The sequence below is a fragment of the Colias eurytheme genome, chromosome 16 (assembly GCF_061535395.1).
Source record: "Colias eurytheme isolate Ceu_HAF_F1 chromosome 16, ilColEury1 Martin Lab GWU primary, whole genome shotgun sequence".
Taxonomy (NCBI): domain Eukaryota; kingdom Metazoa; phylum Arthropoda; class Insecta; order Lepidoptera; family Pieridae; genus Colias; species Colias eurytheme.
The window spans coordinates 9,449,085-9,461,678 of NC_142995.1; the positions used below are offsets into that span (position 1 = coordinate 9,449,085).

Sequence of the window (12,594 nt, forward strand, 5' to 3'; positions counted from 1 at the left end):
ACGATAGTTTAGGACTTATTTTATTTTTGAAATCTGGCAATTTATTCTATCAATGAAATGACGCAGGACGCTTCAAATAATTTAAATGGCAACTTTAACTGTCACACATTCACCGGGTGTGGTGCGGCTGCGTGAAACAAGTTTTGGCTTTACTTTTTCGTATGAATTCAGTAATGGAACCGCGTAACGAACTTGTTGTTAATTTCTAAAAGAAACTTTTAAACAATACTTTTAATGTAATAAATTTAATATAGTGTGAACAGTGTTATAAGCATATCGTGTTTCTTGTTTAAAACAAAACAAAGCCAACCGTTTCCATGGGCGTTAACTTCGGTTAAAATTAAGTAAGTTATTGAATTAATATTAAGGTTAATCTTGTCTTAGATTTTATAAATATGACCTGTATATAGTCAAGCTAATGAAAAACTTTGTTATGCTTCTATTGGGTGTGAGCAAGGTGTGAGTTTATACATGTTTCTGAGTAAGAAAAGGTTGATGTCAAAGATGAAAGAGTAAACAAAACGTTTATGAAGTTAACACCTTAGTTGAAATCACGATTCTACAAGTAAATAACTAATACAATAACTGCAGTTCGTTTAAAATTCTTTGATTACAAACAGAGTGCAGTTTTATTTATTCTTTCACAATAATAATTTACCCACAGGTATAAGATTGAAGAATGAATCTCATATACATAGCTCCATTACTGATATTGCAAACATGTGCCGGTCAGGACTATGCAACACCAACATACAACACAGATTACAACCAACCCAACCCAACAAATGACTACCTCAATACTAATGACCCTAGATATGATAATCCATATGACCCTAATCGGAGGTTTCAAAATCGTAACCAGTATGACAATCCCTATGCAACGGATAAAAGATATAATCAGTATGATAATCGTAATAATGTAAATCAAAATATATATACATCTGAGAATACCCCTCGACCAGTCTGGGATGCGAATATAAATTTTCCACCATTCAAAGCTGGTGAATTGGAACATGACAGTGTTATTATTAATGAAGCGTAAGTACATTTTGTAATTACATTATAAGCACTAGGACAGAGATGTATGTGCATTGTGTATTATAAAAATAATTACATATATACTTGATTAAGTATTCAATGGAGCAGGGCACATGTTTAACATATTTTATTAGCAAACAATAGATTTAAATTATATTTAATTAGCTCTGGACTCTATTTCCATGAGTATGGACTTTGGTTTATACATTAAATAAGTGATTGAAACACAACTAGCATAAATTATGAAAGCTATGTGGTGATATTCCTTGCCTAAGTTTAAATACTGCATCATAAACTAGACAAGACCAATCCATACTAATATTATAAATGCGAAAGTAACTCTGTCTGTCTGTCTGTTACTCAATCACGCCTAAACTACTGAACCAATTTTCATGAAATTTGGTATGGAGATATTTAGATACCTGAGAAAGGACATAGGCTACTTTTTATCCCGGGAAAATGACACAATCCCGGAAATCCCACGGGAACAGGAACTATGCGGGTTTTTCTTTCAAAACGCGGGTGAAGCCGCGGGCGGAAATCTAGTAATATATAACAATGTTAATTTTTAAACTATGTCTAGGTACCTAAAATCTTTCCTCTTTTCAGTACATATTTTATAGTAGCATCAAAAATGGTCCGTCCAGGTCAAATATATAAAATTTCGGCAAATATACTGAAAGCAAGACTGCAGATGACAATAAGAGCTTCTATTTCATGTAATGGCGTGGAAATGGCTCATGTTGTTGAGAAAGTGAAAGAGGGGGTACCCGAGATTCTGAATATGAGAGTAAGTTACATATTAATTATTAATCTATACTTAAATCAGTGTATTGCACTGAATGGCAGGCCTATTGTGGCATACATATATTTAAGTTAGATTTAAGTTTCTTGTTTCATTTTTATTTGTATTTTTGTATGTATCCATAATAAACATATTACATTTCATTTCATTTCATTTCAAATTATAAAGATTATTGCTTTTGTCGGTAACAAATAAAGAAAACTACCTACTCTATCAAGACTATAGAGTAATTTTTATATACTTTTGATCTACAATTTCGAAGTTGTAGATCAAAAGATTTGTTTATCGTGAAGTTACTAGTTTTATACATTAATGTATATTTTCTAATGCATAAGACTCTTAATCAAAATTCTATTATGACAATAAAACAATGCTGTTATCAATTTACGAATTATTCTGGACACAAAAAGATTGAGTTATCTGTGTACCCTACTTCCCTTACCTGTACCCTTCTTGTATTTATACGATACCAATTAACTATATGTCTCATTCAGATACCGCCAACATCAGTGCCCGGCGAATACAAGTTGCGTGTAGAGGGTCTCTACTTGGACGATCCCTTTGGTGGAACAGCATTCGCTAATGAAACACAGCTGGACTTCTCGCAGAGGTTCATGACTATATTCATACAGATGGACAAACCAGTTTATATGCAGGGACAAACTGGTATGTATTGAAATTATGAAAAAAAAAAGTATTAAAAAATTTAAAAACTGTCTGAATATGATGAATCTCTAATGAAGGTGCGTTTTTTTTTATCAAATTTGTGATTTTCAATTTTCTATTCAGTTATTTGTATAAAACGTTAAGAGCAAATTTAACAGTTGATAGACTTCTACGAAGTTCTAGCGAGTTATAACCCAAACTACCCAGCAAGAATTTTGTAGGATACAGATTCAATTGTATTGAATTAAATAGTTCATTATATTTGCCGGTCTACATGTGTTGCACAATGATAATGGACTCATTTAGATTTGAACTACAATCTAGATCTAAAATCTAGTGCACTCACTCTAACCTAGTTGGCAGGTTGTGGGTGCGTCTGCGTTTTATTTATGCTCATAAATAAAACTGCTGTAGTCTGTACATTTTCGTTATACTGTGTATATATGTATATGAATTTCAGAAATTTCAATTGATTTCGTTCTCTCTCTTCTTTAATGTTCTCGAAATTTTTTTCGACTTACATCAGTTACAATTGAAAAATGTTTTAATGATTTTCAGGGTATAGAATTTTCATTCCCATTACAAAAGTATAGCTTTCCTATTCCTTCCTTGCAGTGCGATTCCGAGTGATTCCAATCAACACAGAATTAAAAGCATTTGGTAGATCCATAGATGTCTTCATCTTGGATCCCAATGGACGAATCATGAAAAGATGGCTCTCCCGACAGGTAAAGTATTATCTTATAGCCTGATCAAATGTACTCTTAACCTTCAAATTTTTCCTATGTCCTCTTATAGGGTATCATGTAAGTCTGTATCAAAAAAATGTGTGCGTGTCTAGTACACGCACACATTTTTTATACACACGTAAGAAGTGAAACTTCATTATTACCTTATTTTTCAAAAAATAATTTACTATATGCAACTTTACAGAAATACGTCGAATCACGCGTGGTAGGGATAAGAAAAAGATGGCGCGAAACGGAAAAATGTCACGCGTAACGAAAAAATGTTATACTAAATTTTTTCCAACCCTGATAAAGAAGTTTCACTTCAAAAATAAAAAAAAGTGATAATTTAAAAGACACAAATCAAAGTCTTGTCTATTAGTTTTCCAACAACAGGTATCTAGATCAAATTCACAACAAAGAAGAAATAAAACATAAAAGTGTCATTTTTCCAGACTCTCATACGTTACGAGACATAGGGTCTTGATTCAAAACATGATAGAACTTGATTCTACCAAGAAACAAAGGCGATACTCGATATTCCCATTGAAACAGACAAGCTTATACACAGTAACAAGTTACGTAAATAATCAGATTATGAGCTTAAAACCCATTGACATAAGTTTACAAGTGCTTTCACGGATGGAAGGATTTTGATTGTTGCAATGCAATAAAGAGTTTTATTGTTACAATTTATGTGTGCTAATAATATATTGTTGGTGTACAGACGATTAGTTCCCACTTCGAACTTTCTTTTGATCTTTGGCAAGTTTTGTTTTGTCTTAATCAATTGATATTCAGAAAATGTTATCACATAAATTGATTAAATTTACCCCAAAATAAAGTAATCCTTTTTCATACCATAAAGTATAAAATATGTTTGACTGCCAGGGCGCACTTTTTTCTATATACTATTCTCAGTGGTCACTGTCTAAAAGTAATAAAATCTTTACTCAAACTGACACATTTATTTATTCAAGTAGACTTCCTCTTGAAGTGGCAGTTTCTCCAGAGGAAAAAGTCTTGTTGCTGTTTTCAAGTAAATTATATGTCAAAATTTCATTAATCTATTCTATCTATCTATATCTCAGGAACTGGTCCGATTTGAAAAATTCTTTCGGTGTTATCTAGCCCATTTATCGAAGGTCATAGGCTAAGACGCTAAGACCAACAAGAGCGAAGCAATGCGGGTGAAACCGCAGGTCACTACTAGTCATAAAAATTATACGAAAGCTTTAAGCAGTTCTTGCACTACATATTCCATGGATTTTTAATACCAATGCCATTCCACAGAGTAACTTCGGCACAGTGAGCCTCCAATACCAGATGTCTGAACAGCCGCAGTTTGGCGAGTGGCGCGTGCGTGTAGAGGCTTTAGGACAGACGGAGGAGGCTCAGTTCTTAGTTGAGGAGTACTATCAGACTAGGTTTGAGGTGAGTTCAAAGATTCGTAAAAAATATGTTGTAGAATTTGATTTTAATTAAAGTACATTTGACATTCTAGTATAGCTGTTTAAACATTTTTTGCTTTATAATGTGTATCGACTGTCTGATGAAGAAAATATCTGAATAGATTGAACACAAATACTTGAAATGTTTATTGCAAACAACATTATGAATCAAAATTTAATCCGTCTTACACGCAAATGCACATAACACTCGCGGAGCGACGTCATCACAGAAGCGCGCGATTGAATGCGGAAGCAAATGAAGTCGGTTAAAAAAAGAAGCGGTGAAACTTTATCATTTTAATTTTGATGTAATGATGACCAATATTGACAAAACTACACTCACAATAACAGTCCGAAGTGTAACTCTGCCTATTAATACCTTGGGCAGAGTTTTCTACTGAGCGACATACAATAAACTCTGATCATTATTTACGCGAAATTACGTGTCAATTTGGGTTTTTTTTAACAACATTTTAGCAAATATGTCGTCCTATAAACAACTAGATTGTTTTTACCTCATTTGTATATATATCAGCATTAAAATGTTCCGTATACCAGGTGAACATAACAATGCCGGCGTTCTTCTTCAACACGGACGCGTACATCCACGGGCGCGTGATGGCGAACTACACGTCGGGCGCGCCCGTGCGCGGCAACCTCACGCTGCGCGCCACGCTGCGCCCCGTGCCGCAGCACCGCCCCCGGGACCCGCGCCTCGACCGGGATCCCTTCGCGAGGGGTGAGTAGGATCCGGGATACGTGATACGTGGGATCCGGGATCCGTGGGACCTTGTGATGATCAATTGAAATCATCAAATTACGGGATACGAGGGGTACTCGGGATCCACGATCCGTAGGACGTGTGGGATGCTTTCGAATAATTTTTGTTTACATACTTGCTAATTATGATACTAATTGACTGTTCTATAAGATATTAAGAATAAAAAGCTTACTTAAAAACTATACAACAAAAATAAGAAACTAAAAAAAGATTTGTTTTGCGAGATGTTATAATATTTTAAAATTTAAAATTAAAATTAACTGAAATTTATTTTTGTTTGATTATTTCTTTTACTAATCTAATTTATGTATATGTAACGGTAACACTGTAATTAGATTTTACATGAAATTCTGACTCGCGATATAACACACCATCAATAAATTGCTCGCAATATTGAAAACTGTCCAAATAATCGTGATCCATAACATAATTTCCCCCACAGCCCGACCGAACTACAACCCATACCTATACAATGAGAGCGCATACCAGCCCTTCGAATACGGCCAAGAGGAGTACAACCAGCGAAACATGAACTATAGACCGGGACAACCGAATCAGATAGACCATCCCGATTGGTGGTACGATCCGCAGAAGGTGGTGACGAGGATGTTTAATTTTGTGAGTATATTTTGCCAGATTTTGTGTTAGGGCAAAAAAAATTCCGAAACACAATTTTTTTGCCCTAACACAAAATCTGGCAATCACAAAAACAAAATCTGCTATACAAGTTTTGTTGTTGTTATATTCTTGTGAACAATCGAAAATAATTTTATTAACTTTTTTAATCACGTACGAAAAACGTCAATAGTCAAATATTTTATCCTATTTTTATTTAAGTACGAGTTTATAAATGTTAGAATTATTTTGGCTTGAAATTGAAAACAAAATCCCTCAATTTACTAACTTATTTAATATTCAAATAACTGCATTTAAAACTATGAAATTATAAAATTTTCTTAAAAAAAAAATGCGTATTAGCTATCTAAAAAAACTCTAAACAACCGAAATTATTTTTCATTGTCACAGGACGAAAAGTACCCATTCTGGATGCCGAAGCCCGACCCTATCGATTTCGCGAACAACGGCAACAACCTGAACTACAACACCTATACGACCTCACCGTCATACAATTATTATAACACAAAGGGATATGATCAGCTGCCGTATTTGAGATTTGTAAGTAATTTCTTTTCTTTATTCAATATATGCTTTGAATAAATTATAATTGGTAGTTTCACTTTCATATTAATTGATTTACCAAAAAGTACATTGTTAAGTTTTAAGACATTGTATTCATTTTCTATTACTTACATCATCTCATCAATTACTACATATACAAAAAAATAAATCAATACTAAATTAATTTCTAACGCCGCTATTTATTACTCCTTATCGTTTATAAATTTTTTTACATAATATTTATATACACATTGCATAAAAAAACCAATGCTAATTATTAAATCATCTACTTATAATCTGTAACTACATTCTTGCAAATAAATATAATTAGAATTTTTAATTTGAATTTGAATTTAAAAATATCCTTATAATTTTCTACAGTTTAACGGTACATACGACTTCAAGTACCCAATGTCCGAATTGGCCCAACTTGTGCCATCTCTAGACGGAGTAGAAGTGATCATCACAGCATCCGTTGGTGATCCGTTCCTTGATGACGTCATAGAGGCTTACAGTATAGCGAGGATATATAATTCTTCACTCTCTGTGACCTTCCTCGGTGGGGAGCTGCAGGTGTTCAAGCCGAGCATGCCGTTTGATGTTTATGTGAGTACTTTTATTGTACATAATTTAAAATAATATTTAAATCATAATTTAAGTAATTAAGGTAGTTATAATTGACACTTTGTGATTAGCAATTCAATTGGTTGTTACGGTTATGCATAAGCATTTTTTGTAATTAAAATGAAAAATGAAAATATTGTGATAATCGTCATTTGTTGACAAATAGAAAGTCTCTCCTTGGACAATTTTAAATGAATAATAATATGTAAAATTAAAATAAATTACGTATGGATAATAAAATAAAATAATTAATTTTTCCAAACGCCATTTTATATCAGTTTCTTCATCTTCTTATAGGATAATGTTTTTATATTTTTAAGGGCCGATATTTCAATCCTCGGTTTAAATTTATCCGTCCAATATAGCATTACACGAACATTTTAAAATGTCACCTGTAAACTGTCAAATACAGACAATTAGAATACATTTTTTAAATGGTAGTTTAATACGTTATTCGATGAATAAGTTTTAACCAACGATTGAAAAATCAGCCCTAATTCGTATTATAATCCCGCAGATGGTAGTAGCATACCACGACGGTTCGAAGCTCCCCGCATGGCAGGCGGCGGGTATTTCCCTCGTAGTGACCGCGCAGTTGGAGGGGCGGGGCGGAGCCCTGGAGCCCCTGCGGCCCACGCTCGTGCCCGGACATGATGCTGTGTGGCATCTGAAGATCGATCTGTATAAGCTTTTACGTGAGTATCATTGTTATAATGCAAAGTTTACTAAAATTTTTTCGGTTTTTGATTAGTTTTGATCTATATTTTAACACTATTATGGTGAATTATTTTCAAAATGAGTAAACTTCTCCATTGTATGTCTATCAGTCAGTCTATTGTTATTCTTTCACATTTAAATCATAGAACTGGTGAAAGAAAAATGCAGGAATAATGTACTCAAGCTTAAGAAATGCAAAAACATGATTTTCTTAAACAATAAGTAATTAAATTAATTGCTCGTGCAGGGGTCGTTTAATAGATATTTCAAATTTGAATACAGGTAATCAAACTGACACAATCGAAAAGTCCGATAAATATAAATTTGTATTTTTTTATGTAAGTAGCTTAAATGTGATTGATTTTTTTTTTAAATAAGCCTTGAAATAAATGTTTTAGTTTTCTTTCTAACGAAAATTCCATTTCAGATCTAGAAAAAGACCCGAACTACCGCGAGACCCTAGACGGTATTACAGGTGTGCGTCTTAATGCACAATTAGCTGACGCTCGCGGAGGTCGGGCAAGTGCTGACGTGCATTTGGTTGCACATTACTCGCCCAACCATCATCATATACGAGTGTCCACTAGTACTACTAACGCGAGGGTGAGTAGATTTCTTTGATTTTTGAAGTGAAACTTCTTTATCGGGGTTGGAAAAAAATTTAGTGTAACATTTTTTCGTTACGCGTGACATTTTTCCGTTACGCGCCATCTTTCCGTTACGCGCCATCTTTTTCTTATCCCTACCACGCGTGATTCGACGTATTTCTGTAAAGTTGCATATAAGTAGTAAATTATTTTTTGAAAAATAAGGTCATAAAGAAGTTTCACTTCTTACGTGTGTACACTAGTACACGCACCCATTTTTTTTAATAATGAATTCAACTGTATAGAATAAGTCCATTCGACGATATAAGACGGCGCCTAAGCAGTCGATGCATCAATCTGCATTGCGACCTTCGATGCTATGATATTGCAAATTTTGTACACCTTTAAGTGAATACTTCGAAAAATATTTCGTCGTGCAATAATGCTATTAAATATGTTTATTTATGTGAACGTCAGGACGATATACAAAATATAGTTGAAATAAATTTATGACAATTCAAAGCTTCTTAATCGGAAGAAGTATAAAGAAAATTCTCAATGTCAATATAAAATATTAATCTTTGAAATCGAAATATTACACTGCAGCCGTACGTTATTAAATATTTAGAAATTTAAGCTATACATTATACTGAATAAATATATTGTTACAGGTTGGTGAATACATAATATTCCACGTGCAGAGCAACTTCTACATGGAGACATTTAGCTATGTTGTCATGTCTAAAGGAATCATACTCACTAGCGGCCAGGAGAATATGCAGGTATGTTTGACATTTGTAAAAAAACATGCAAAAAGTATTTTTTGCTGATACGAAATCATTAGAATTAATGTGGTTTTTATATATGTATTAAAATATTTGTTAGTGTATCAAAGAAGATCAATGATAAATGTTATTGTTATTTATGTCAGAAATCGTTTGAAATATTAGAGTACCTAGTGGATGAGTTACATTTTAAAATATGTAAGTTCCTCATTAATTGAAATAAGATTATAATAATTATATTATATTTATTTATTTGTACGAATTTAGTGAAATATGGTTAATTCTGTTTTGTGTTTTATACATGTTACAATCAACAGATCATCCGTCAATAATTTGCATGAGTTAATGAAACAGGCGATTTTTTTTAATTATTTTTTGAAATAGGTATATTTTATCTTATTTAATTGTGCAATATCATGTTGTATTGTAAACAGGAGGGTGTCCGCACGTTCGCAGTGGCGCTATCAGCGGAGATGTCGCCCGTCGCCACTGTAGTGGTGTGGGCGGCGCAGCGACGGGCCGTAGTGCTGGCCGACTCGCTTACCTTCCCTGTTAATGGCATTTCTAGGAATAATGTGAGTGCACACACAAAAATACACACACACAGATGCACGCACACACACATGTAAAAAAAACATACATATTATAATAGCAACACTTGCTTACACACATACATGTTACATAATTTAATTTCTCTTCTCGCTGTATAGTATACAATTAAAATTGTCAGTTTGTGTAATTTATATTTACATGTTGTGAATACTTACCTATAATTGTTTGTTACATTTAGAAGAATACAATAAGTCTGTGATTAATAATTAATGAAACAATGTAAATTGGTATTTCTAATAAATATATAATAATAACATACACATTTATACAATATATAAAATAGCAGCACATACATGCACGCACACGCATAGATAAACACAACGCAGTTGTATATTTACGTGCGTATTGGTACGCATGCACACGCACACATAGGTAAAGCAAGTACGCACGCATACACGCACGTATATACATCGGCTTAGTTATATGCTTTATGTTTTGACACATGAGCATAACAAATACGCACATTTTACTTATGAATTACGCACACAAAATATAATATGTCCACTTACGCATACGTAAAGTATTAATAACTCAGGCCCCGGAATCACAGACACAATAGAAAATCTATTGTGTCGTAGTCCGATCGGGCCGTTTGGGGGGTTCAATGGCTTTAAATTACATTTAAAACTCATCTAACGCATAACAAATGTTATGCAAATTGATAGATAAGTCATAATATTGCGTGTATCCAGTTCACAGTGTCGATAAACAACCGCAAGCACCGCACGGGCGAGCGCGTGGAGGTGGCGATCTACGGCGAGCCCGGCGCGTACGTGGGGCTCTCCGGGATAGACGCCGTGTTCTACACCATGCAGGCGGGCAACGAGCTCACATACGCCAAGGTACACGTTATCACAAAATAGTATAAAACAATGTCGCTTTCTCTGTCCCTATGTATGGTTAAATCTTTTAAACTGTGCAATTTTGATGCTGTTCTTTTAATATATAGATTAGATATTAGACAAAGCAGGCGAAGCCGCGGGCGGAAAGCTAGTATAGTATAAAACGATTCTCCGTCAGTATCTCCCTATGTATACTTAAATCTTTTAATCTATGCAATGGATTTTGATGCGGGTTTTTTCATACATAAAGTGGTTGTGAAAGGAAGGTTTTGGTTATATGTAATTTATTGTTTTAGACAAAGCGGGCGAAGGCACGGGCAGAAAGCTAGTTTGTTAGAAATTATTTAGACAAAATTATTAGAAAATGTTCATTAGTAATTTTACATAATATATGGCATTATTCTGTCTAAAACTTATTGAGACAAGATGAAATTATAAAATTTATGTATTCGTTTTAAAATAACAACATTCTTCGTATCAACAGGTGATATCAAAGATGTCACAATTCGACGAAGCCACGAACGGCACGTTCGCGTACACGTGGCGCTCGCACTTTGGTGACGCGGATGAATTGGTCTACTTCCCGTCTACAAGCTTCGGGATAGACGCTAATAGGACTTTTGAGTGAGTTCTTTAAAAATCATTAAATTTGTTGCACTTATTTTTTTAATCTATTCAAATTGTGCGAAGAAGTTCGCTGTGTCTGCCTATCTGAACGCGGTAAACTTATAAACAGAATGGATTTGCATTGACAAAGAATTTATGATGTTTGATTTTTTATTTATTTATTGTGGATTTAATTTCTCCTTGTGAAAATAATAAAAAAATATCTCATTTATGTATGCGCGAGTTTTATTTGCGTAAACATGAATTATGAATGACTTTTGCTGTAGGTATTATTATTACCAGTCTATTTCATACGCAATGTTTTTATATACCACTTTTATCCTATAAAAATTGCAAAACAGCTTATTCACTCATTTATCTTTCAGATACGCCGGTTTAGTGGTTTTTAGCGACGTCGCAGTAACCCGTCGTCACACAAACTGCAACTTAACACTCGGTTTCGCCGAATGTCTCGACGGCAACTGTTATCCCGTGGAGAAACATTGTGATGGAGTCGCTGACTGCGCGGATAGGACTGACGAGTCGCATTGTGAGTGTTGCTATGGTTACGGGATGTGTTGCTATGGTGATGGGGTGCGTTGCTATGGCAACGGATATAGGGCTGTCTGTTGGTGCTATCGTGGTGAATCTATAATGTGTTTATGAGTTACCAAATTTTAAATTGATTATGAAAAATTGTCTACAACCAGTTTTCGTCTAAAATTTAATGACTTTATTTATTTAAGTTAAATCCACCCACTGTACACGAACTAAATACAGTAATAAAGTCAACAAGCACCAGTTCTTAATTTGAATCGTGTCCGTGCGTGTCATGCGTGCTTAAATCCGCACAGCATTCCAAAATTTGAATTGTATCCATGCGTTCCGAGACAACGTTCCAAATTCAAACTTTTCCTTCATCTGCAGGTCCGCGCGACACGTCGTACGAGCTGAGCCACTTCCGCAAGTTCCGGTTCAGCCGCGTGCAGCGGCAGTACGAGAACGTGTGGATGTGGCGCGACGTGAACATCGGGCCGCACGGCCGCTACGTGTTCACGCTGGACGTGCCGCAGGTGCCCGCGCACTGGACCGTGTCCGCGTTCAGCATGTCGCCCGCGCTGGGGCTCGGCATGCTGCCCGCGCCGTGCACTGTGAGTGGGGGGAGGGGGGGAA

At 34.8% G+C, this 12,594-nt stretch overlaps 1 protein-coding gene across 1 annotated transcript in view; it reads left to right on the top strand.

The window, feature by feature from the left end:
- Positions 1-112: 112 nt before the first annotated feature.
- Mcr (macroglobulin complement-related) overlaps positions 113-12,594 on the top strand; it is a 40,214-nt gene continuing 27,732 nt past the window's right edge. The window contains exons 1-18 of the mRNA XM_090110593.1: positions 113-344; positions 665-1,038; positions 1,648-1,828; positions 2,338-2,509; positions 3,125-3,237; positions 4,531-4,671; positions 5,247-5,427; positions 5,912-6,087; positions 6,496-6,645; positions 7,030-7,254; positions 7,790-7,967; positions 8,417-8,592; positions 9,248-9,358; positions 9,796-9,936; positions 10,666-10,815; positions 11,300-11,439; positions 11,808-11,971; positions 12,349-12,572. Coding sequence (XP_089966719.1) covers positions 680-1,038; positions 1,648-1,828; positions 2,338-2,509; positions 3,125-3,237; positions 4,531-4,671; positions 5,247-5,427; positions 5,912-6,087; positions 6,496-6,645; positions 7,030-7,254; positions 7,790-7,967; positions 8,417-8,592; positions 9,248-9,358; positions 9,796-9,936; positions 10,666-10,815; positions 11,300-11,439; positions 11,808-11,971; positions 12,349-12,572 — 2,982 coding nt within the window. The 5' untranslated portion in view covers positions 113-344; positions 665-679. The remainder of the gene's footprint in view (positions 345-664; positions 1,039-1,647; positions 1,829-2,337; positions 2,510-3,124; positions 3,238-4,530; positions 4,672-5,246; positions 5,428-5,911; positions 6,088-6,495; positions 6,646-7,029; positions 7,255-7,789; positions 7,968-8,416; positions 8,593-9,247; positions 9,359-9,795; positions 9,937-10,665; positions 10,816-11,299; positions 11,440-11,807; positions 11,972-12,348; positions 12,573-12,594) is intronic.